This window comes from Lycorma delicatula, chromosome 5 (assembly GCF_047948215.1).
Source record: "Lycorma delicatula isolate Av1 chromosome 5, ASM4794821v1, whole genome shotgun sequence".
NCBI lineage: Eukaryota > Metazoa > Arthropoda > Insecta > Hemiptera > Fulgoridae > Lycorma > Lycorma delicatula.
Genome location: NC_134459.1, coordinates 8,193,081 through 8,220,756, shown reverse-complemented (window position 1 = coordinate 8,220,756; position 27,676 = coordinate 8,193,081). Strand labels below are relative to the sequence as shown.

The window sequence follows — 27,676 nt, the reverse complement described above, 5'->3', positions numbered from 1 at the left end:
AAATTACTGAAAAGTCTCCTTCAACTTCTAATTAATAAACACACAGTTATATGTTGTACGATCTAAATTTCAAAATGATGTTATTAAATCTAATCTCTGACAAATTCTTGATACTATAAATTACCAAAAAACACTGCCATGCAATAATTAACCAGTATATCTTAAATATATAGTTTTACTTAACAGTAAAACATTAAAACCATGAAATTTAGCAAATACTTCTACTTCTTTTTCTGTTTAGCCTCTGGAATCACTGTAAGGTATTACTTCAGAGGATGATATGTATGAATGTAAATGGGCTGTAGTCTTGAACAGTTTCAGGTGGACCATTTCTGTCACGTGTGGTTAATTGAAACCCAACCAACAAAAAACAATGGTATCCACGATCTAGAATTCAAATCCAAATTTTTTTTTCCAAAAGTTTTGATTTTTTTTTAGCAACTATACTCTAAATACAGTATAATTTTGACTACAGAAACATCACTTGGTCAAGAAGTTGTCTGGGGATCAAACGAATTTTGATTTTTCTCTCAATTCAATTACACTGGGCAGATAATGATGTAGACAACGATACTGAAATTCATCTATTACGACAATATTTTTTTTTAAAGGTAGTTTTAACTGCATTTCATTACTCAACATGTTTGAAATTATTTTATTCTTTGGCTTTGATTAATTGATATGTAATTAACTGTAATTTTGCAGCAAGATGTAGCTCTTTTTTTCTGTTTAGCAAGGTATTACTTCAGAGAATGACATGTATGAATGTAAATGAACTATGGTCTTGAACAGTCTCAGGTTGACTATTCCTGAGATGTGTGGTTAATTGGAACCAACCACCAAAGAACACCGGTATTCAAATCCATATAAAAGTAACTGCCTTTACTACCATTTGAACCTTAGAACTCTCGACTTCAAAATCAGCTGATCTGTAATGACAAGTTCATCACTAAAGCAACCCATTGGTTTCAGCAACATGTAGCTCCAACTAATTATATTCAGTCACTAAAAAACGTTTTAAATGAACATTTTGAAGAACAGTGGATCAGTAGGGACACAGAATTCAGTGGCTGGACACAAATCCAGATTTAACAACCGGTGACAACTCCCATCGGAGCATATTCAAGAAAACATTTCCCGTTTTCAACTAAGGTGCATTGATGAATTGAAAACTGCTGTTAGAGACTGTATAATTTTTATTTTTCAACATGGGAAAGAATGTCTAAACACAGTTGGTGATTGAAAAAATGTGGGCAGACAATGGAAGAGCATACACAGATCTAATTTAAATTAAGTTTTATCAGTAAATAAATTAAACAAATGTTTATTCCTATAAATATAAGGGGACTTTATGGCCACTTATAGAAGATCGAGTTTGAATAAAACCGGTCAACCGGCATCTGCAAAAGAAAAATACTGAACAATCTTACTTTCAAGATAGTTCTCGTGTAAAATAATTTTTTTTTTAATCTTTATAAAATATACTGACCAATTATATTAAGTATTCCAGGCCATATACTGCAAGGAAAATCAGTAATATTCACCATTAAAATAACTAACGCTTCTTCATTTTTAATTTTTGATAATAAATGTGGATAATATTCAGGATCGACAGAAACAGATAAAGCTGTATTATAATTTTTCATAAAATGACATCTTTGACAAGTTATACTACGTAAATCTTGCACAGTACATGATGAAAATATTTCACTCGGTAAATATCCGGGTATACCTGGATCCTAAAATAAATCAAAAAATTAATAATACTATTATAATAAAAGTTAATAACAAAATTCATAAAAAAAAATTCTAGGATAAAGCAAACACTAAATTTAAATGAAAATAATGCGTATTAAACCACAAAAATGAATATCTAAGAAAAAAAAATGAAAACAATGATTAAATGTTGGTTGAGTCACAAAATGATTTTTTTTTACTTTCTCAGATACATAATTCTACTACATAAGGAAATATGCCTTAATAAGGTATAATTTCGCATCATGGAGTTTTTGTAGGTCTTGATGTTTCATGACCTCTTCCACTCACAAAAAGAAACATAATTTTTACATTGGAATATTCTGGATGAATGTTTAAATGTTAGCCTGTTTTTTATTTGATATTTCCAGACTGGATACACCACTTCAATTGAAATCTAATATAAAGATTCAGTAGAACATGTAGAAAGGATACCATATGCAAGGTTTCCTATGGAAGCCATGAAATACAATGTTCATAAAGTTAAATATCGTAGTACTTAATTTATAAGTAGGACCATTTTCTTGTAACCAGCAGTTTCACTCTTCATTTTGAGGTTAAGCTACAAAATATGTAATAATTTCTGAACAATGTTCTTTAGTTAATATTTTTTTCAAAAAATCATTCTTTGTTGCAAAATAAAGCACCAAACGAAGTGGGCAACTCTAACCGAAAGTCCAGTTTCCTAACATTCTCCTGGAAAGGAGAATCTAAGAGTAATTGATTAATGTCATGTAAACTGTCAACTTGTAAGACTGACCGATGACCTCAACTACATTTCCTATTCCATAAAGTAGACGCTAAATTAAAAATAGTGTATTAATTAGCACCACACAATAGCGAAAGTTAGGCACAGAAACGTCTGGCATTCAGAATAAGATCAAAATGATTAAATGTTTTATATATAATATATTTCCAAAAGCATAAACAAAATTCAGCTTAACCTGCTAAAATACAGAATCAATAAGAGCTCTTACCTTATCTTATTATTTTTCTCTTTCTTTTCTACATATCAAAAGCATTTTCGAGGAAATTCCTCATCATCAGTTAATTAAAATTAAAAATTAATTACACAATAAAATGCTAAACATTAATATAATTACAAATAAGACATGATATACGTGTCAAATAATTAAAAATTGAAAAACATTAAAACGTTTTGTATTTTTTTAAACATGTTTGTGGCCAGTCACTAAATACAACACTGTACACTTTACCTAATATTGACAAAAGTGCTGCTATCTATAGCAGCTTTGATAAGAGTATCATTATCAAATTCTGTCTGAATTAAGCAGACTGATTAAGCTAAATTTCTATCTCTATTTATATATATGATATTTTTCTAAAATGTTCAATTTTTTATTATCATTTTCTTTTGTGACTTATTTTTAAATTAGATTCTGTGTCAGTAATAAAGTGTTTATTCACTATTAGATGGCCGGCAACATTAGAAAAATCCAATTTATTGTTTATATAATATCTAAAATATTCTAAAAATGTTACTTTAAATGATCTATTAGTTTTTCCAATACAAATTTAACACAATCATTACATATTATTTTATAAATACCACATAAACGATTAAAATCGTTATTATCATGGTTTTTTAAATGCTTTATTATATGATTGTTGGACTTATATGCTGGTTTATATTTTTCATCATTATAAATGATTAATTAATTTTCAATAATATTATTAGTACAAGAGTATTTTATACAGATATTATCAGTGTTATATATATTATTTATAGGTTACAACGTTGTTACGTTTTTAGATTTTGTTTTTTAGGCTTTACATCCATTTTTTACTGCAATACTCTTTATAATATTTATTTCTACATCCACTTTTTTCTTGTTCTGTGTAAAATGTATCGCTCTATTTAACACTTTTGTAAATAAATCAATTTTGGGTGACCATGAGCAATTAGATTTTCTATTAATAGTTATTTTACATGTTGTAGATTTTCTGTATATTGATGTTATAATATGATACTTTTTGTTGATTTCAATATTAACATCTAAAAAACTTATTTTTCTGCGCTTATCTGTTTCAAATGTAAATTTTAAATTATCATGATAGTTTTTCAATATTATAAGATGTTCATCATTTATAACAGGTTCAAAGATAACCAAAATGTAATCAACATATCGAACCCACAATAGAATTTTGTGTATATGAGTAATACCATAAACTATTTTATCTTATTTTCGAATTTCTGCAAATAAAGTTCAGAGATGACGTTCGATAAAGGAAATCTCCATCAGTAAAGTATTCTCTTGTGTATAATATGCATTATTAAATTAGAAGTAGTTTTGTTGACATATGGTTCTAATAAAGGTGAGAAAATTATCAATAGATTTTGGATTTCATTATTATTTTTTAGTTTATCTTTTTTATATAAATTGTATGATCTACAGGAATATTAGGGAATATACGAGATCTGTAAGTTAAGTAATGAGACTAATATTTTTTAGCAGCCAAAGTGGCAACACTGTAAAGTTACTAGTAAACATATGGTTACATGAACAGCTGATTTATATTACGTATTAATATTTTTAGTTTGTTGTTGCCACATGAGACGTCAATAAACTTTTCGTGAAACAAGTTTTTGTTGTGTTACAAAAATGAGTGATACTAATTATGAGCAATGTTGTTCGATCAAGTTTTGTGTTAAACTCTGAGAAAATGATACTAAAATTTTTAAAAATTGAAAAGGTGTATGGAGATGACATTCTGTCATGTGCTCACGTTAGCATTTTCAGAGGGCTGGGAATCAGTTGCGGACGATCAACCGCAAACATAATCAAACAGGGCAAACGGTAAGACCGTTAACATCAAAAAGTAACGACAATATTGAGCGAACCAGAAACTTGATAAGATACAACTGGTGATTAACTATCAGAATGATTGCAAAACAATTGAATTTGAACCATACCACAGTCCGTCAAATTTTGACAAACGAATTGGACATGAAAAAATTTTATGCAAAATTGGTTCCTAAAAGCGTCACCGTTGAACAGATAAACAACAGGGTGGAATTGCGCCGTGATCTTCTAGAGTGAATTGATACTGAACCTGATTTTCTAAAAAAATGTTATTACTGGTGATGAAACTTGTTTATTTGAGTACAACCCAGAATCAAAACGACAAAGCAAGGAGTGGCACACTTCAAATTAACCACATCCCAAAAATGCAAAAATGAGGAAATCAAAAATCAAAACCACACTAATTTGTTTTTTCGATTAGTAATGGTATTGTCCATAATGAGTTTTTGCCTACAAGACAGACTGTAAATCAATATGTTTACTGAAAAATTCTTGAGAGACTGCGGAAAAGAGTTGCTTGTGTGAGACCAGCCATCAAAGACAACTGGATGCTGCATCATGACGATTCACCTTGTCACACTACACTCCCACTTAGAGTTTTGGCTAAGAAAATATTATATTATATAATAATATATTTATATGGTAAATCAATCTTAGATCTAAGTATCTTATAGATTATTTTTTTAATAAAATAACAAGGTACAGATTTATATTTAATTAACGAACGCATTGGGTTACCTTGCTTGTGTATTTTAGGAAGACCAGTAAGTTTCAGGGCAAATGGTTTAAATTGATATAATCTAGTGCGAGACTACAATTTATAATCATAATCCAAAATTGTCTTACAATTTGTTATTAAACTTTTTGTAATCTTTAAAAATTTATTAGCCGGGTCTTTTATTTACTTAAAATTATTAACGGTTATATACTTTTCAACTGAATTATTATATTTTTCAATGGCATATATGTTTTATCTGATTTTAGTATAACAAAAATATTTTCTTTTAACCCATCTGAGAATTAACTTACTTGGCAATGTAAAAGGGCACCACAACCGCCGCAAGGAACATTGCTCATTGGTATAGTACTGTCTGGTGTACCATATTCAGATCGTTTATTAAATTCTAATAATTCCTCATCTGAATCTTGTTCTTCCTCAAATATGTCATAATCTTTCATCCATTTTTTATTAGATATATGTTTAGTATCTGAAAAGTCAGTCAAAAATAAGGTACTTACGTATTAACGCCACCGCAGCTACAGCTTTATTTAAAAGTAGTCAATCGAATTTCGGTGGAAAATGGGCCGATATAGAGTTTAACATAAATAAATAAATATTTATTTTATAAATACAATTTAACCAAACTTAACTTACGCTCGCTGACCTTGACTAATTAACACCATAATTTTTTGATATTTATTTAATAAATTCAGTAATTATTTATTATTTAAATAATCAAATTATTATTATACGCGATGCAAGCGTAGGTTAAGTTTGGTTAAATTATATTTATAAAATAAATAAATATAAATAACCATTTATTAAAATTAATAAAGAGACTGTTCATTTTCCACCAAAATCCGATTGACTACTTTGTTTTTAAATAAAGCTGTAGCTGCGGTGGTGTTAATACGTAAGTACCAAAAATAATTTTAATATCGCAGATAAAAGTTATTATATATAACTTTTAAATTTTTTTATTATGAAAAACTTAGTAGCAATGTTATAAGTAGATTTGCTTACATTGGTTACAGTAACTGACCATAAACAGGCGGCTGAAATTTTATCTTTTGATAATTCACATGTAAAACATAGACCCTCACTTCAACATGTAGAATATGTAATGCTGCAGGGAAGTCTCCTCAGTCCCTTCCGCTTTTCTCATTGTTAATTAATGCCTCAAAATCAAGAACCATTTATTACCCTCATCACAGGTTATAAAATTAAATCCATACCTGATGATAATTATATAAAAGGATTTCTAATTTTTACACTACTAGTTCAAATAATTATTCAATGAATGTATCTTAACCATTTAAATACACATAACATTTCATTCTGCTTCTCAGATAGATGCTAAACATTATTTCAATTAATGGTATATCCCTAACCAAGTTATTTTCCACTGAAGCATTTCAGTAAAACATTAAGCCACAGTGATTATTAAAAATATTTATTAAGCTTATATTTCCCCTTTATATTTACTTATTTATATCTTCCCTTCTGAAGTAAAATATCAGCTCTTGGGATTTCCAAAAAAAAAATCAGAATACATACATTTTCAAGATAAAAAAATGCGGAGTCTCAGATCATTGTTTGGTACCTCAAATAAACCTAATTAACAATGTGTTTATAAAATGCAAGCTTTGTTAAAAACTGTAGTCGCTCATTAAAAAAAAAAAACCTTATCTACACATAACCAGACAACCAAGCAATGTTTTCATATAATTAAAGAACAATAATTCAGCTTACAATAAAGTGGTTGCTTTATTATTCTTAAATAAATTACCAAACCATTTAAAATAGAATTAGAAAATTTTCTTTTAAATAAAATATATTCTGTATTGTTTCTTAATCATGTATTCTATGATATTCTGATCAAGGTTTTACCACAGTTTCCCTTAATCCAACCAGGCAATTGCAGGAGCATTTCGAGGTAAAACTGATAGGTATCGCTTGTTAAGATGAATACCACCTACATTTTAACGTTCTTATGCAGATATGTAACCATATATTTGATTTGGAGACGGCAAAAAGGAAACCACTTCACTTCTCATTCCTGTAGTAAGGTTGGTTTTCATTCTTGAGAATCAGAATAAAATTTCTGTGGTAATATGACGGAACAACATTACACATGGTAAATACCACTATGGTTAAGATCGATAAATTATCTGATTGATTTTAGAGAAATAATATTATTATTTAAATATTAAAAACCCGGTGAGCAATTTTTTTGATGAAAATTCAGAAGGATGCACAAATTTGCATCAATCTCTTTTTACTTTCTTTTTCCCGTTTAGCCTCCGGTAACTACCATTTAGATAATTCTTCAGAGGATGAATGAGGATGATATGTATAAGTGTAAATGAAGTCTAGTCTTGTACATTCTCAGTTCGACCATTCCTGAGATGTGTGGTTAATTGAAACCCAACCACCAAAGAACACCAGTATCCACGATCTAGTATTCAAATCCATGTAAAAGTAACTCTGGCTTTACTAGGACTTGAACGCTGTAACTCTCGACTTCCAAATCAGCTGATTTGGGAATACGCGTTAACCACTAGACCAACCTGGTGGGTTTTGCATCAATCCCTTAATTTTTATATGTGTAACTGAGAGGACAAACATATCGCTCTATAACTTTAAATTATATTTTTCATTAAATTATATAAAAAAAGGCTTTGATCAAGCAGAGATCTCTATAAAAGTATAAATTTTGACATAGTTATATATAAATAAATATTAAATTTTGTGGTATGTTATTCCACAGAAAAAAAAGGAACTGATCAATATTTGCCTGGATGAATCAAGGGAAACCACAGTAAAACTTTGAACAAAGAAGCATCACAAGATATACAATTAATTATAAGTAGTTAATATGCAAGATTAAAAAGGCCAAAATAATTATACTTAAGATGCAAACACGTGAAATAATGTTAAAGTAAATGTAAATTATGCTAAATATAAGTAATGCAAGGGGTAGCTGAAATGTAACATACAGTCCTTCAAAACCGACAAATGAAAAAAGATAGTCAAATCAAACAAATATTGTAAAAGTACATTTTATTTGCTACAAAAAACTTATTTATTTTTCCACTTATAATCATTAAAAGCTACACATTTCTCCCAACGGTAAACAAATTTTCTCATTCCATCACTAAAGAATACTGCAGTATTTCCTTGATCCACAATCACACTGCATCATTCAATTCATCATCTGTGGTGAAATGAAACATTCCTCTTTAATTGTGGAAAGAAGTAAAAATCGCAAGGTGCCAAATCTGGTATTTTACAGTATTTTACTCAACCGAAAGAAATACACCAAAAGACTGTTGCAATCTCTATGTGATAGTGAGATGGAGAACACAATATAGCGATTTTTCTTACATGAGGTTAGTTATGAAATACTGTGTGAGCAGTGAAAATAGTCAAATGGTGATGTTCTATTATTTATTACTCATTTTTATTCATGTTCCAGTTTTTTATTCAATGTTTGGTGTATATTGTCTAATTATGATCATTTACCTTTATTTAAGTTGCTAATGACTGTTATTATTGATGCAACTAGAAAAAATGAAATAAAGTTGTCTTTTGATTAGAAAATTAAAAAAATAGCAGCACAGCTTCAACTAAATCTTGAGAGAAAACAAATATAAAATATTTCCTTATTAATACAATAAAGAATACACATTAAATATAAATAAAATTCAGAAAAACTAAATAAAATATTTGACAATGTCAGAATGGCACCTCAAACAGACTAATATGTTAAATAATTTTGGATTAAACACAATTAAATTCATATTCATGATAACAATGGAAACTCTCCTAAGTCTTGAGGCTACAAAGCATTCCCCAGCTACCATACCTAACTAAAGCTACATAAACTGACTTAAACTAATTTTTTAAAAATTATTTGAAAGACAATACTACTTTGTTAAAAGCAATCAGCACTTAAGTAACCAAACATAATGAAATCTGAAAAATAGAAAATAATAAATAAATTTTAAGAAAAAATATAAACATGTGTGTGTAAATTATAAATAAACATCTTACTGTCTTTTATTAAGTTATGAACATCACTTTCCTTATACAAACAGTTCACTGATTCTTTCTCATTCTCTGGAAAGTTGCATTCATCAGCATTATTAAAATTCACATCATCGGTACCTGACACTTTTACTTTAGATACATTATACGGTAACACAACGGAATTGGTTTCTTCACTTTTTGTTAATTCATCCTTTTGCTCATTAATAATTAAACAAGATCTATTGTCATCCTCTAAAATATATTTCAATGAGGCTGGAGCTAAAGAAATCCTACCTTATTTTTCTCTTCAGATTTACTTCTTCCAATCTCTTTATTTTTTTGAAGCAAAAAATCTTCATATTTATAAAACGAATGATATATCACTTTTTCTCCAAAATTATTCCTCGATTCCTTAAAAGCTACATAGTTTTCATAATCTGTTTTCAATTCTGATGCACTTTTAAAAGAATAATTACTTTAACGAAACATGAATTGCGATACAAAGATTTATTTAAAACTTTCAAAAATATTGAATCACTCAAAAATTCGCGACGAAAAAATAATATACCGCTCATGTTTACACAAAACTTAAATAAAATACGATAATCAAAACATCATAAAAGTATGGTTATGTTCACAATAATTTTACTTTTGACAAACCATCAAATACGGGTTTTATGTCCAAATAGGATCAAATATATCTCCCGTAATTATCGTTTAGCTTAGTTTACATTCTAAACTAAATATCGTTCACATAATATGCATAAGTTTTGGTTTCGTACTTATACAAACTTACACATGTTCAAACACAACCTCACGTTTTAGTAGCCCATCTTCTATACTGCGCTGATTAATTGAATATCGATCATTATTATCGTTCACTAGAATCAGTTTTGTAAACTAGTAGTCTTAACAAGTAATTTTCAGATTTCAGTTAAGTAATTATAACGGTCAGATAGCTCCTTTTTTACACTACTTACATTTTTATTACATAATTATATAAAAAAAGTATGTTGATTAGCTTTTTTAAGCCTTAAGTATTTTTTGCATTGCCCATTGCTCGTTTCAGAAAATAAAGTTAATTGATCTCTCAACAGCTATTCATTGTCGAGATAGTATACTCAATATTGCCGAGCAGCTGAAGCTCGCTGTAACTCTAAACTCATTAATATATATGTTACTAAAATATATGTAATAGGAGAATACAATCTATACTATTATATAAAGAAGAAAAGGATATTTACTGGTTCAGAATAAACAAAAAAATTTGATGTGGACACTACATAACTTCCTTGTACGCCTGATAAATTACACATACACATATTTTTTTAAATGAAAAGTACATAAAATTTTATTTCATTAATAACTTCTGATATTTTTTCATATATATATATATATATATATATACCCTCCTCTATGAATCATGAGACCTTGCCGTTGGTGAGGGGGCTTGAGTGCTCAGGGATACAGAGTAGCTGAACCGAAGGTGCAACCATATCGGAGAGGTATCTGTTGAGAGCCAGACTAAGGAATGATTCCTGAAAGAGGGCAGCAGCTCTTTCAGTAGTTGTTAGGGGCGTGAGTCACAATGACTTAAACGGCCGTATCAACATCACTCAGTCCTCTGAGTACTGCGCAGCTGAAAGCAATGGAAAACTACAGCTGCTTTTTTTCCAAGAAAATGTGGCTCTCTGCATTTTCACATAGCAACAATGGAGGCGCCTTCCTTGGTAAAATATTCCGGAGGTAAAATAGTCCCCCGTTCGGATCTCCGGGTGGGGACTACTAAGGAAGGGGTCACCAGAAAATTAAAAAATAACATTCTACGAGTCGGAGCGTGGAATGTTAGAAGCTTAAAAAAGGTTGGTAGGCTAGAAAATTTAAAAAGGGAAATGGATAGGGTGAATGTGGATATAGTAGGAATTAGTGAGGTTCGGTGGGAAGAGGAAGGCGACTTTTGGTCAGGTGATTTTAGAGTAATTAACTCAGCGTCAAATAATGGGCAGGCAGGAGTAGGTTTCGTGATGAACAAGAAGATAGGGAGGAGAGTGGAGTATTTCAAAACGCATAGCGATAGAATCATTGTAATAAGGATAAAATTAAAACCTAAACCGACAACGATTGTTAACGTTTATATGCCTACAAGCGCCCATGATGATGATGAGGTAGAGTGTGTATACGAAGAGATTGATGAAGCAATTAAACACGTAAAGGGAGATGAAAATTTAATAATAGTTGGAGATTGGAATGCAAGCATTGGAAAAGGCAAGGAAGGAAATATAGTGGGTGAATACGGGCTGGGCAAAAGGAATGAAAGAGGGGACCGACTTATAGAGTTTTGCACGAAGTATAATTTAGTAATTGCCAACACCCAATTTAAAAATCATAATAGAAGAATATACACTTGGAAAAAGCCAGGCGATACTGGAAGGTATCAGATAGATTATATCATGGTTAAGCAAAGATTTAGAAATCAACTCGTTGACTGCAAAACTTACCCTGGAGCAGACATTGATAGCGACCATAATTTGGTGATAATGAAATGTAGATTGGGGTTTAAAAACCTGAAGAAAAGTTGTCAGATGAATCGGTGGAATTTAGAGAAGCTTGAGGAAGAGGAGGTAAAGAAGATTTTTGAGGAGGACATCGCAAGAGGTCTGAGTAAAAAAGATATGGTAGAAAATGTAGAAGAAGAATGGGAGAATGTTAAAAAGGAAATTCTTAAATCAGCTGAAGCAAACTTAGGCGGAATAAAGAGAACTGGTAGAAAACCTTGGGTTTCAGACGATATATTGCAGCTGATGGATGAACGTAGAAAATATAAGAATGCTAATGATGAAGAAAGTAAAAGGAACTATCGGCAATTAAGAAATGCTATAAATAGGAAATGCAAACTGGCGAAAGAAGAGTGGATTAAAGAAAAGTGTTCAGAAGTGGAAAGAGAAATGAACATTGGTAAAATTGACGGAGCATACAGGAAAGTTAAGGAAAATTTTGGGGTACATAAATTAAAATCTAATAATGTGTTAAACAAAGATGGTACACCAATATATAATACGAAAGGTAAAGTCGATAGATGGGTGGAATATATTGAAGAGTTATACGGAGGAAATGAATTAGAAAATGGTGTTATAGAGGAAGAAGAGGAAGTTGAGGAGGATGAAATGGGAGAAACAATACTGAGATCTGAATTTAAGAGAGCATTAAAAGATTTAAATGGCAGAAAGGCTCCTGGAATAGACGGAATACCTGTAGAATTACTGCGCAGTGCAGGTGAGGAAGCGATTGATAGATTATACAAACTGGTGTGTAATATTTATGAAAAAGGGCAATTTCCGTCAGACTTCAAAAAAAGTGTTATAGTAATGATACCAAAGAAAGCAGGGGCAGATAAATGTGAAGAATACAGAACAATTAGTTTAACTAGTCATGCATCAAAAATCTTAACTAGAATTTTATACAGAAGAATTGAGAGGAGAGTGGAAGAAGTGTTAGGAGAAGACCAATTTGGTTTCAGGAAAAGTATAGGGACAAGGGAAGCAATTTTAGGCCTCAGATTAATAGTAGAAGGAAGATTAAAGAAAAACAAACCAACATACTTGGCGTTTATAGACCTAGAAAAGGCTTTCGATAACGTAGATTGGAATAAAATGTTCAGCATTTTAAAAAAATTAGGGTTCAAATACAGAGATAGAAGAACAATTGCTAACATGTACAGGAACCAAACAGCAACAATAACAATTGAAGAACATAAGAAAGAAGCCCTAATAAGAAAGGGAGTCCGACAAGGATGTTCCCTATCTCCGTTACTTTTTAATCTTTACATGGAACTAGCAGTTAATGATGTTAAAGAACAATTTAGATTCGGAGTAACAGTACAAGGTGAAAAGATAAAGATGCTACGATTTGCTGATGATATAGTAATTCTAGCCGAGAGTAAAAAGGATTTAGAAGAAACAATGAACGGCATAGATGAAGTCCTACGCAAGAACTATCGCATGAAAATAAACAAGAACAAAACAAAAGTAATGAAATGTAGTAGAAATAACAAAGATGGACCACTGAATGTGAAAATAGGAGGAGAAAAGATTATGGAGGTAGAAGAATTTTGTTATTTGGGAAGTAAAATTACTAAAGATGGACGAAGCAGGAGCGATATAAAATGCCGAATAGCACAAGCTAAACGAGCCTTCAGTAAGAAATATAATTTGTTTACATCAAAAATTAATTTAAATGTCAGGAAAAGATTTTTGAAAGTGTATGTTTGGAGTGTCGCTTTATATGGAAGTGAAACTTGGACAATCGGAGTATCTGAGAAGAAAAGATTAGAAGCTTTTGAAATGTGGTGCTATAGGAGAATGTTAAAAATCAGATGGGTGGATAAAGTGACAAATGAAGAGGTATTGCGGCAAATAGATGAAGAAAGAAGCATTTGGAAGAATATAGTTAAAAGAAGAGACAGACTTATAGGCCACATACTAAGGCATCCTGGAATAGTCGCTTTAATATTGGAAGGACAGGTAGAAGGGAAAAATTGTGTAGGCAGGCCACGTTTGGAGTATGTAAAACAAATTGTTGGGGATGTAGGATGTAGAGGGTATACTGAAATGAAACGACTAGCACTAGATAGGGAATCTTGGAGAGCTGCATCAAACCAGTCAAATGACTGAAGACAAAAAAAAAAAAAATATATATATATATATATATTATTATTATTATTGAATTATTATTTATTGCAAATCTTTTTTTACATTCAGAGGTAATAATTATTAATAAATCAATATAATTTTTAAAAAAGGTTGCAAAAAGAAAATGAAGTCTGATTTGAATCGATGTGCCTTTCTCTTGTAAGATCCAATACTTCATTAATTAAAATTTCATTTTCCTATATCCCTGCAACCAATGAAAATAAGTACCACATATGACATATCACTGAGAATCTCTCAATGATATGGGCTTATTGCTGCAGTTAAGAAAAATTCCAAAATCTAAATGATTTTGGAATCACATAAAAATTTTTTGCAATCACATAATACTTCCGTTACTTCGAACAAGGAAATAAAAACTACTCGTTCAATCGCAAACAAATTTTTACCCATGTTTCTTGGCATAACTAAGAAGGTTTTAGGATGCATTTCATCTCGAAGAACCAACCGATCGACTGCTTTCAAAGTTTTAGGATACACTGGTATTACACCATGGAAGGTTTTAAACTTTCCATGGTATAATACTGAGTACCATGATATAACCATTGTACTCATGATATAATAAGTACTATGGTACCATGAGTAAACATGGTATAATAAGACTGAGGGCCTAGTGTCATTAAAATACACATTATTTCTTCACCACCAAGGAGGGTAAAGTTGTAAATTAAAGATATTATTTAAGAAAAAAAAATTAATCCTTTTACTTCATTGCTATATTTCTGCCTCCATGGCACAGAAATAAGTTATGAAATTTTCGTCGTCAAAGTTATGTGTACTTTAATTACAATAACTACTTTTATTCTGTCTTTTGTAATTTAGTCTCTTTTTCAGGTTTTTATAAAGCCTAAATACTTTAATTGTTATGTATCAGCAGTATTCTCACAATCATGAGGATAACGAACAGTGCAGGGTCCATTGGCAGAGTCCTCTGAGTAGACGGGAATGATGACCGAAGCGAGTTCTACAGGTGTCCAAGGCGCCGTCCCACTTCAACATGTGAATGGTGAGCGAAGCTAGCTCTGTGGCCTTGGGGTAATCCCGGGAGGCACAGAGTTGACCTGAGTGGGCTCCGGAGGTTCGCCTAGGCCGACCTAGGTTCTGGCTAGGTGGGGCTGACTATATATATATATATATATATACAGAGTACAGTATATATGCAGAGTGATTTACCACGTTAAGTAGATACTTTGGCAGTTTATTCCACTTGTAAAAGTAAATAAAAGAGTATACATATAAACATGGGTTCGGAAACGCTTCGTTAACAAGTTACGGCTGGCGAAAAATTTCGCCCAGATTTCATCTCCTCCAGTGAAATGAATCCATACAGAAATTCTTGGGATGCAAAAATTAATGCTAATTTGATGGTTTCATATGAAATCCAATCTAACAAATTGAGAAAAATGAGTCTGAGAATTGTAACCTCTGTAGTCTAGAAAAACGCAAATAGCGAGAGTCAAAAAACATGCTTTTTTACGTTGGAATATCTTTGTTAATTTGCCAATAAACAGATAAAACTCTTTAATAAAACTTGCAGGAAATTTAATTCTAAACATAATAATATAAATAAATAGAAAGTGAATTACAGTTAAATAAAATGGACTTTTATTTGAGCAATGAAATAATACGATGCGGCAAACATGAACCAAACACTTTCTCTCTCTCTTTTCCTGTTTAGCCTCCGGAACCATCGCAAGATACTACTTCAGAGGATGATGTGTATCAATGTAAATGAAGTGTAGTCTCAGGTTGACCGTTCCTGAGATGTGTGGTTAATTGAAACCCAACCACCAAAGAACACCGGTGTATCCACGATCTAGTATTCAAATCCATGTAAAAATAACTGGTTTTATACTAGGACTTGAACGATGGAACTGTCGACTTTCAAATCAACTAATTTGGGAAAACAACTAAACCAACCGGGTGGGTTAGACCAAACATTTGAAGAAGACGTTCTTTAACTACTTCAGTATTGACTGACCTATCTATATTAAATAAACATTGTTTTCATAACATACGTTTGGCAGTTTTTAGGTTAAAGTTTTGTTGGTGAAACGTTATTGTAAAGTTTCTTATTTTAAAATGTTTAATACATTTCAAAGATTGAAGGAAAGATCTGGTCACAAAAAACCTGAAAGATTAGAATATTTAAAAAAACTTGTTGAAGAATACTCAGCTATTACCACTAGTTTGGGTAACTATTATTCATAATAATAAATAATGATGATTTTTTTTAATAAGTTTTTTTTTTGTATATACCGTAGTTTGTTTAATTTTGTGTATTTTCAGATTTTATTTGTATTTGTTTTTTTTTTGTTGGTTCGTATCTTCACTAAATAAAGGTATTTAAATTCACCAATTTAACTATTGTTTTGAATATTAACAATAAAACAAAATTTACCTTATTTATAGATTGATTATTTAACTACTATCTTCAATCTATAATCTCATAATCTGATTAAATTATAACATTTTAAAATAAATAAATATAATGTTCTTTATTGGTGTAAAAGGTTGAATATTTAGGTTATTATCATGTCTTCTTCCATTTTGATTTTGTTTGCTTATAGTTACTTCATGTTAAATATATCATTGAAAGAATATGTTGTTATTTAGAAGCTGGACTTGCTGAAGTTTTGAGTTTTGTCAGTCTTAATTCGTATTACGTTTCAGTCTACAGTCATGAACCTCACTTTAATCATAACGTAATCACAGTCATTTTTGTAATAAAATTAATTACAAACACCTGTCACCCATCTTTTGTGAATCTGTATGATATAAATTGGCATTTATGATAATGTCAGTTGCCAATTTTCGTCATATTTTGTGTGTAAAAAAAACTATTTTTTTGTTTTACTGCAGTCAAATTAAGAACGTTAATTTATTTCCATTTCACGAGTGAATTATATTTTTGGATGAGAAAATGAGGTTAGCAAAGCACTCGTGTTTATGATCATTATGTTTTCTGTTTGATGCTTCAAAATTTGAATTTTATGTGCATGAAGCTTTAAGCTTTTCTATTACACTTGTGCAATATAAACTTAAGGATTTGTAACTGCCATGAAGTTGCTCTCCCTGAATTATTAGGTGAATGAGTAAAAATATTATGAACTATATCTACTGATTCTTCACTAACTGACAGTATTCCAGCCTTTTTTTTATCTTTTTGTATTGAGCCAGTCTCTAAAAATCTTTCTAATAATTTATTTAATAAGTTTCATATCTGGAGAATTTTTACCATATTCAGCTATGAACATTAATAGGGAGACTTCATTTCAAGTAGTGACATAATACATTGGAATTCTCTTCAAAAGTGATTTTGAGTAAATAAACAGTAGAACACTCCTAGTGGCTAAATGATAAACATAATTTATTTATTCAAATCTGAAACAAAACACAAACACAGGAAACAGTGCAGTAAAATATTAATATTTATTATTAAAATAAGATATAATATTAATTATTACATAATCATAATAATCTTCTATAGATATATTACATTCAACATGTGATTAAGGTAATATTCTAGAATTTAGGCTTTACCAGATACAATCAATGAATTATGTGCTCTAATGTTGACACAATTCACCACTACATATTTTAATTTTTAATTTTTTTTTCAGATATGAAATGTCAGTTAATTGCAAATTTAGCAAATTTTGCGTATGATCCGATTAATTATGAATTCTTGAGAGAATTATCTGTACTAAATATATTTTTAGATCTTTTAGCTGATGATGATTACTTACTCACCAGATTTGCTATATCAGGACTTTGTAATCTAGCTCTAGGTAAGAAAAAATTACATGTTCATAGAAAGCTTATCTTGTTGTAAGTGGATGCTAATATTTTTAAATAGTAGTAAATAAAAATATTTTCTAAAAAATGTTGAAGTTTCTACATATGTTGTAAAACATATACATAATTATGTCTTCAAATAATTTCCATAAATGCTTTCTGAATTGTGATTTATGTTATAATTATTTTTTTACATATTTAATATCATCATGTAGAGTTTATATTTGAATAATTAACCTGGCTTTTAATCATGTATGTATTTCATTATGTGTGAATTTTGTGATACTGCTCTGATCAAAGTTTTATTATGGTTTCCCTTGATCCATCCAAGTAAATACTATTTTTTTAACCATGGAGTAGCACAATTACCATTAATTATGTGACCTAAATAACATATTAGTATGTACCAATCAGAATAAAAGATTAATTTATCTAAAATAAAAACATAGAACATGTTAATATAAAGAAATTAAAAATTTAGATATATGAAACAATAATAAACAAAATATGTGAAGATATGCAAATAAATAAGATAATTAATAAAGCTGGCAAATAGTTGCAGAACTTTCTATTTCTGCCTACAAAGGTCATTTTCCTAAACAGACTATACTCCTTTAAAGAAAAATTTAGTGGAATACTAAAATATTTAAATATAAAAATAAAGAATTATTTAAAAAAAATAGTTTACACCTTGAATAAAATTTTGAGATACGGGACTTATGATGGATGTTACTCTACACCATTAGACTAATTGAAATCAAAACTAAATGGCATCAATGACTCATATTCAGAAATCATCATACAAAATTTATTAAAAATCAGTTAATCTAATCTAAAGATATAAAGTAGAATAATTAGTGAAAAAAATGGTTTATTTTTCTTCACCGCACCTAAATGAAAATGTACAAATATATAACCAAAGTAATTATTTAAGGAATTTTCTAATTAATATAACATTGTGGCTTTTCATCCATCCAGAAATGACAAAAAATAAAAAAATAATTTTCTACCCCCACTCTTTATGGGGATTTGAATAAGACAAGAAACACCATTAAAAAGTTCCTTAGCTATCTGAGAAGCATTTAATTATTTGAAAAAACAGGTGTCCAAAAAGTGCCACAACCTTATTGGAAAATGAGTAAGTTACAATAGTTGTTGGACGTGGCTTCCATTGAGCGATTCACATAATTGAACATGAAGTTGCATGCTCTTAAACACATGTTGCAACATTTGTTGAGGAATTGCAGCGACATATCGTTCGATTTCACTCTGCAATTCGGGAATGGTGTAAGCAGCATCCTTAAGGCATCCCTAAAAGAAAAAGTCAGGAGGGAATAAATCAGGAGACCAAGGGGGTCACAACCCCTTTGAAATCACTTGTCCCTGAAAACACAGATCCAAGAAAGTCATAATGTTGTTGGCTGTATGAGCCGTAGCATTGTCCATTTGAAACCACATGTACTCTAGCTGATCGGCAGGTATGGTGTTTACAAATTGTTGCACTATCTGTATGTAGCGCTACACTGTTCAGTGTGCCATGAATGAATGAATGTCATGAATTTTCACTTATGTGACATTGCTCACCAAACACCCACTTTTTGTCTGTGCACAGGAGACTTGTGCAGCTGATGTGTATGTTTTCAAATGCGTTATTTCCGTGCATTCATGTATCCATCGAGGTGGAACTGTGCCTCATCAGATTGAAAATATTCATCGAGTTCTTTCCCATCTATCGTTACAGATGACATGAACCGCTGACAGAAAATTACATGTTTTCCAGTGTCTGCAGGTAACAAGTCATGAATGAAATAAATTCTGTATTGATGCATCTTTAAATATTTGCCCAGTGCCATGTGGGCACTACCGATGGAGAGACCAGACTGGATAGATGGGCGTTGCATAGACTTCTTATGTAAGATCTCAAAATCACCATACTTACCACTTCGCCAGGAAATTAAAAATTGCTCTTTTATGTGCTAAGAATTTAGATGAAAATATTAAGCAGCCAATCAATAAATTTTAATAGTTTCATTATAAAATTTATCTTTTAAATTTTATAAATTAAACTGAAAAAGTTTAAATTTAGAAAAAGTTAAAACTGTTTAATTTTCAGATAATTTAAAAATTCATTTTTCTAATGAAATTTAACTTTTTTAGTAGTTGTGTGTGGGTTTTTAGTAAATTGGCGGAAAAGGCTTTAAATCAATCAGTAATCTGTTTAATTAAAATGGCAATGCAAGCATAAAAATGCACTTTTTCTCAGTAAAATACTGTTAAAAGTCTGTTTTGATTAGAATCGATTTTTTTTTATATGAATATATGCAATTTTTTTTTTTTAACAGATAGGTTTTTGTCGTATGAATAAATCAGACTTTTTAATTTGATTTCATTGGAGATGAAATCACTTAAGAAAATTATCATTAATTAGAAATTATTTAAAAATAAACAATTTTAAATTTTAAATTTATATTACTATAAAAATAGAATTTTTAGATTGCTGAAAGAGCATGGAATATCACAATAATCGATTGTATTTCCTGTCGATGCACTATCGTCCCACACTTGGCGTCATCGTATGGATTGTGTGCTGATAGAAGCATCGGATGATCAGAAAAAAAGTCGTATTTACAGACGGCAAAAAGTGACGATGCAACCTTACGGGAAAATGAGTAAGTTACAATAGTAGTAGAAAACGGCCTCCATTATTCGATTCACATAATTGAATATGATGTTTCATGCTCTTAAACACATGTTGTAATGTTTGTTGAGGAATTGCAGTGACACATTGTTCAGTTTAGCTCTCCAATTCGGGAATGGCATGAGGATGAGTTTTGTAAACAGCATATGTAAGGTATCCCACAAGAAACAGTCAAGAGGGGATAAATCCGGAGACCAAGGGAGTCTCAACCCCTTCAAAATCATTTGTCCATGAAAACACCGATTCAAGAAAGTCATGGTGTTTTTGGCTGTATGAACCGTAGCTTTGTCCTGTTGAAACCAGTGTACTCTAGTCGGTCTACGGTGTTTACAAATTGTTGCACCATCTGTAAGTAGCACTCACTGTTCACTGTGCCATTAAAGAATATCATGAAGATTCGCCCATGTTAAATTACACACCAAACACCCGCCCTTTTTGTCCGTGCAGCTGATGTGGATTTCCTGTACATCAAATGCGTGAATTCTGTACATTCACGTATTCATCAAGGTGGAACCATGTCTCGTCAGACCAAAACCGATTATCAAGTTCTTCCCCGTCTGGCGTTACAGATGATATGAACCTTTGACAGAAAAAGCTACACATTTTCCAGTGTCTGCAATTAACAACACAAATTCTGTACAGATATGTCTGTAAACCGTTGTGCGAGGCTGTGACCGGCAGTCGCACAGACTTCTTGGGACTAACAATATGCAGCTTTCACATCGATCAACTTTTCTGCTGTTAGCACTTTCAGTCAACCATTTTTGGCTGCATCAGCCACACTCACTGTCTCTTGGAACTTATTGTACAGCTGCTTGATGGAGGATTTGTTTGGTGCATCCACACCATATTTTTCTGTAAAGAAATTCTAGGTCCAGGAATAACTGGAACATCTAATATACTGGGAGACAATGAATATTTTCTGCTGAATTGTATAATAATCCATTTTCTCTCAATTAAACCTCCAGCAAAAGAAGGAAATATTCTTCCATCAGATTGTTTCACTTTTTGAACACATTATATTTACATACATACCCTTTGAATAAAATTTTAAGATATGGTACCCCATAAGATCTTTTTCCCCCCTCCCCTTCATGAATTGTGATCAAAGTTCAATGTTATCAGTGCCCTGCATATACTAAAAACATTGTACCAAACTTCATTTGAATTGGTCCACCTATCCAGAAATATCAATAAAAAATAAAAGGGCAATATGTTTACATCTTCTGGAATTTTTCAACGCCAAAATTGTATTTTTTTGTTAGAAGAGTTTGTGAAACGTTAAGATTTACAAAATTTTATCCAATTAGGATTGTATTATATGGTATAATGTATACCTATACAATATAATTGAGAAAGTAAAAATAAATAATTCAGAAGAGGTTAATGAAAACTATTTGTACATGTATACAATTTAAATAGATATTTTGAAGATTCTTTTTTTTTGTGTAACTTTACAATATCTGCCATTTATAACTTCATATGTTTTTATTATTCTAACTATACTCTCCAGCATAACTAATAGACTACCATTAATAATTCATTTCTCATTTGTGACTCAAATCTTGGGTTAAAAGCTACAAATGACTTGTCATTATGTAACTGGATAGAAGAAGATAGAAAGGCAAATCACTGCAATCTCAAAAAATGGAGATTTTTTATTACAGTAAGGAAATTCCTCATGTATAAACCCTGATCCTTCAAGTCTTAAAAAGAGGATTGATGTAGACCAGTATTTCCTACATTGTTATGAAATGTTAATAAAAACTTTTGTCAGGAAACTTTGAATAATTTTTTTTTTTTTAATTTATTGACAAAGTATTATCGTTTTTTAAAAGAAAAATTTTTAATTGTATTCTAAGTGGTTTGATAATTTATTAAGTCCTTTTCCTGTAAGCCAGAGTATTATGTTGGTTAGTTACATGAAAACACTTCTGTTGTCTGGTTTGACTGAGGGGAATACTGTTATTTTTTTTAAAAATAATAAAAATTTTCTTTTAAGAAAGATTAATACTTGGTTGATGAATTTTTAAATAATATTAAATAAAATTCCTAAACTTTCTGAATCTCCAACATATACAAGGCGTTTGCGGAGGGGGGCAGATGTATGGCTGTAAGTACAGAGGAAAGCACCTTTCTAGAACAGCTCCACTGTACATAAATAATTTAAATTAATGTCTTCTGAATTTTAAATTATTTTGCGGTTAATTATTTAATACTTTCACATAGAGTTTATATTTTAAGAAATAAATTGTTTAATTTTTTGTGTTTGCTACTCTTATGAAGGTTTTACCATGGTTTCCCTTGATCCATCCAAGTAAATTCTTCAGTAGTTCCTTTTTTTATCCATGAAGTAGCCTACCTACTCATTCCTTGTATGTTCTATATTATATAATATTATGTAGCAATCAGAATAAAAGATTTATTTTTGAACAGTAATAAATATAATTCCTGAATTAATTATATTTGAGCAGTTACTTTAATTAAATTCTTCCAATTAATATAATTACTTTTTTTTTAGATCCAGAAAACAAAGAATATATTTTATTGAGCGGTGGAGTTGCTGCTGTGTCTACATTTCTTAGTTCAAATGATGAAGAAACAGTTTTATCAGCCATTACAACACTAATGTTTCTTATTACACCACAGTCAAAAACCGGTATGAAAATTCTTCATTTTATATTATCTTTTTAAATGCAATCCATTATATTTATTTTCTTGGCTATATTGTGTTATATCATATAGCCGTGCAGTATAATATTATAAGGAAAAGTATATCACTTAGGTCAAATTTTATATGTTCGGGTTTTCACAGATCTTGATATCTCATGACCCTGGATGAAATTTGGTATGATGATTTCTGTATATGGGGCTTTGATGTCTTCTAATTTTGAATAAAATCAGTCAAGGGGGAAAAGGGAGATACAGACCTTATTGGTCCCATATCTCAAAATTTTAATCAAAGGGTCTTTTAAGTTTTTTCACACAAAATTTAGTTTAGGTAGTTGAAGATAGCTATTGACGAGGTTTTGCCTAATTCAAACTCCTGTTAACAAGTGTGGTAAAAAACATTTTATTTCTTTTAATGTCTTATGTCACATACTTTATCTTGGATTTACATTTAGTTAAATTGTTTTAGGGATCCCTTACATTAATATATCATTCAGTTGTTTATTTATGTTATTTCTTTCATGGGTGTTGGGAGATAAGCCTAATTTTATTGGCTTTTTTCATCAGTTATTGTGTTTTACTTGATATCTCCAGACTAAATTAACTAATTAACCTAAGTATCCATTGTACAATGAGTTACAAAAAGTAGAAAGAAAGCTTTGTAACTCAATTTACCAAAATATTTGCCCTTCGCAGATTACCAACCCATCGGTGAGAAATTAAAAATGTGTAAGAAAACTGTTATAGAAATAAACAATTATTCATCTAATAAGTTACATTATAGTTGCCCCAGCAAATCTATGAGCTTGTGATGTTACGTGCTGACATCTCATTATATTATTTTCCAAAGCATTATTTTTGCACATAATTATTATTTTTATTTCATTTTTTAACTTACAAACAATATGGGCACCCAAACAATACATTTATGTTGTTGTGTGTTCAATTCTTTCTGCTTGAGTTGATTACATGTATAAAAATGCGTAATGACTCAATCTTGTAAACAATAACAATTTCTTAACCAATTACTATTGCTCTGATTGGTATTATGTATAGGCCCGTAAAAATTTATACTTGCAGTTAGAAATAATGTCTTTCATCACGATTATATTTGGATCCATCACTCATAGTACACAATGTGTGTATAAAGAAATAGACTTTAGTCCAGTTTGTCATGTTCAGTGAAGGTATTTGAATAGCATTTTTGTGCAGTCATAATATTTTATAATTACTCATTGTTTTTCGCAAATTTTTTGTAATATATTATTTTATTTTTGTTCATGTGTTAGTGTGGTTTGCTGTGGCAGAATTTAAATCTGTATTTAAGGAAAAAAAGTTAGTAGTTAAGCACGTGAAATTATCAATAATGTTTGATTTTATGAGAAAAAAAAGCTCTAAATGTAGGTAAATTATCTGACGACAAACATATAAGTGACATTCAAAAATGCGAAGAAAGAAGTGCTACTGCTTTTCAGATATCAAGAACACAGATTCAAAAACTCAGAAGAGAAAAAGAAATGATTTTTCAATTAACATGTGTTCTTTCAGCATGCTGAGAAAGTATAAACTACATTCGAAACCTGTCAATGGACTTGAAAGTTTTAATTTAGGTGTTCAATGAATTTCTTTCAAAGAAGACCAAATTACCTACTTTAAAAAAAATAAGTTAAGAACTTCAGTCATCTATTGATTTTGAAGGCAGTGAATCAACTTTAGTTGTTATTCTGAAAGCATTAGGTTTCAAATGGTGTAAAACTGAAAATAAAAGAAAACTTTTAATTGAGAAATCCGATATCAGGTGGAAGAGAATTGAATATTTGCAGGCAATGGCTATGTACAGACAAAACGCTACAATTGTTTATTTTAATAAAAAACGTACATTTTAATTTCACATTATTCAACAACGTTGTGGTCAGATGGTATTGTTGAGGGTCTTCATGTGCCGATTAATAAAGTGACCGTTTAATAGTAATTCATTCTGAAGGAAAAATCAGTTTTATTCCAAATGCGTTAATTGGAAAGCCAGTTCAAAAAGTGGCGACTACCATGACATGAATATAGGCAATTTCATGAATTGGGCGTGGGAAAAATTAATTCCAAATCTTCCACCAATGTTAGTAGTAGTTGTTGTTAACACCCCTTAAGTAATTACAGGTATTGTAACTCCAAATTCTAACTCCAGAAGAAACCATATGATAATTGGCTGGAGAAAATTCATATTCCATATAGTTCAAAAATGCTGAAACCAGAGTTACATGAATTAATAAAGTTACATAAAGTAAAGAAATATTACTTGGATGAACTTTTGAAAAAACTTATTAGAGTCAAAATGGTATCACTTTTAACAGGTTTTTCATGATTTTCGAGAGATTATAACTTTTTTATTAGTAAAATACACAAGAAACGTTTTTATTTGCCATTAAATCTACAAAAACACTGCAAGGTTTGCAAATTTGAGATTTTTATTACCAGCCCCGTCAGTTATTTGAAACCAAAATTTGTATTTTTAAAAAAAATTAGTTTTCAAAAGTAATTAGTTGTAAAGATGTTTGGGTAAGTATACCCGTTAATATTATATACGGTAAACTGCTAACATATACCTACATTTAAAAAAATAATCCAAACTGTGTATGTCATCCCTACTTTTTGAAAAAAATTACCAAAGTGAAATTTCACCGTTTTTCTTGTTCAATTTTATTGGTAATTTTCTCATAGAAAGAAGAGAGATAGGTAAATAAACCACTGGACCTATCTTTACCTTGAGAAAATATAATTAAATTGCTTTTTGTGTCATCCTTCCAGGACCAATAATTTTTTCAGCAAACCCTTAAAATCACAAAAATAGGTGTCTGCAGCGTAAAAAAAATGGCCGCCACAGGTAAACTGCTTAAATAAGTGGGTAAGGTTCAATTTTTTTTGAATTGGTCAAGCAAACCACTCCTTGGGTCACTTCAAATGGATTGATCCCTGTACTATGTTGATGACCTGACCAAGGCTTAGAACAAAGTGTGGGTATACAAAGATGAGGAAACCTCATGCTATTTTAAAATCCAGATCAGTGAAGAAGAGAATGGTGGTGGTCATATTTTTAGAGGGAGTCGTGTTGGAAAATCAGAAGACAGTTACCAGTAAATTGTATACTGAGGAACACCTGCCCAGTGTTGTCTGAACTCTCAAGAAGCTGCGCCTAAAATCAAGGATGGATACTTGGTCTCTTCAGTATGATAATGCTGCAAAGTTTGTTGAGTATTTGGCCAGCACCGGAACAAATTGTTAGAGTATCCTCTCTACATTCCTAATCTCACTCCATCTCACTTCACACCGTTTCCTAAGGTAAAAAACAAACTGAAAGGAGGCATTTTTCAGGCAGTGATGAACTGCCTAACTGCCGATTTGGGACGATGAGTATCCCCAGATCTCTAACGAAACATGGCAGGGGATTTCTTTGAAAACTGGTTTTGAAGATTATAGAAAAGTGTATGTGTGGTGGAAATTATTTTGAAAAATTATGAAAATAATGTTGTATTGCAAAAACGTATATATATATATATATATATATATAATACAGTACATGATTTTATATATATATAATTAATTAATATAATTTTATAATTAATTTATATAATTTTTTTTCAGAAATAACCAGTTCAGAAATAGTTCAGTGTATGCTTACATTTTCATTGAGCCAGAATCAAAGATTAGTTAATTTAGCAAAATTATTTCTTGAAGATTATTGTAATCAGACTGAAGATGTTAAAAATTCTGTTAATTATATTCCATTACCAAATACTTAATAAAAAAATATAATATGTGCAATTATTTGTGTTTTTACTTTTGTATATGTGTTGTTTTTAATCAGACATATATTAATTAATAAATTAGGCTAAAAGAATAAAAAATGACAGTTCAAAAAGGAAAGTGTTTGGGTGTCAGGGTTTTGTAAAAGCATCATCACTTGTGTATAATATTTATACACATATTTATAATATTTATATACGTGTTATTAGAAGAATACAGAACAATTAGTTTAACTAGTCATGCATCAAAAATCTTAACTAGAATTCTATACAGAAGGATTGAGAGGAGAGTGGAAGAAGTGTTAGGAGAAGACCGATTTGGTTTCAGGAAAAGTATAGGGACAAGGGAAGCAATTTTAGGCCTCAGATTAATAGTAGAAGGAAGATTAAAGAAAAACAAACCGACATACTTGGCATTTATAGACCTAGAAAAGGTATTCGATAACAGACTGGAATATAACGTTCAGCATTTTTAAAAAATTAGGGTTCAAATTCAGAGATAGAAGAATGACTGCTAACAATTACAGGAACCAAACAGCAACAGTAATAATTGAAGAACATAAGAAAGAAGCCGTAATAAGAAAGGGAGTCCGACAAGGATGTTCCCTATCTCTGTTACTTTTTAATCTTTACATGGAACTAGCAGTTAATGATGTTAAAGAACAATTTAGATT

General features: G+C 30.4%; 2 protein-coding genes across 2 annotated transcripts in view; one reads left to right on the top strand and one right to left on the bottom strand.

Moving 5' to 3' along the window:
* The window catches only part of LOC142324700 (nitric oxide-associated protein 1-like), a 28,082-nt gene extending 17,914 nt beyond the window's left edge, over positions 1-10,168 (bottom strand). The window contains 3 exon segments of the mRNA XM_075365608.1: positions 1,490-1,739; positions 5,610-5,788; positions 10,130-10,168. Of these exon segments, the coding sequence (XP_075221723.1) occupies positions 1,490-1,739; positions 5,610-5,788; positions 10,130-10,133 (433 nt within the window). The 5' untranslated portion in view covers positions 10,134-10,168.
* Positions 10,169-15,856: 5,688 nt separating this feature from the next.
* LOC142325819 (armadillo repeat-containing protein 7-like) lies at positions 15,857-27,021 on the top strand. The gene is made up of 4 exons (XM_075367843.1): positions 15,857-16,233; positions 17,663-17,830; positions 23,057-23,194; positions 26,842-27,021. The coding sequence occupies exons 1-4, from the start codon at positions 16,122-16,124 to the stop codon at positions 26,997-26,999; spliced, it is 576 nt and encodes a 191-aa protein (XP_075223958.1). The 5' UTR covers positions 15,857-16,121; the 3' UTR covers positions 27,000-27,021.
* The last annotated feature ends 655 nt before the right edge of the window (positions 27,022-27,676 follow it).

Coding starts and splice junctions, on each gene's coding strand:
- LOC142325819 (XM_075367843.1), top strand. CDS start 16,122: ATGTTTAATACATTTCAAAGATTGAAGGAAAGATCTGGTCACAAAAAA. Junction 17,831..23,056: donor ACTTTGTAATCTAGCTCTAG/GTAAGAAAAAAT, acceptor CTTTTTTTTTAG/ATCCAGAAAACAAAGAATAT. Junction 23,195..26,841: donor TACACCACAGTCAAAAACCG/GTATGAAAATTC, acceptor ATTTTTTTTCAG/AAATAACCAGTTCAGAAATA.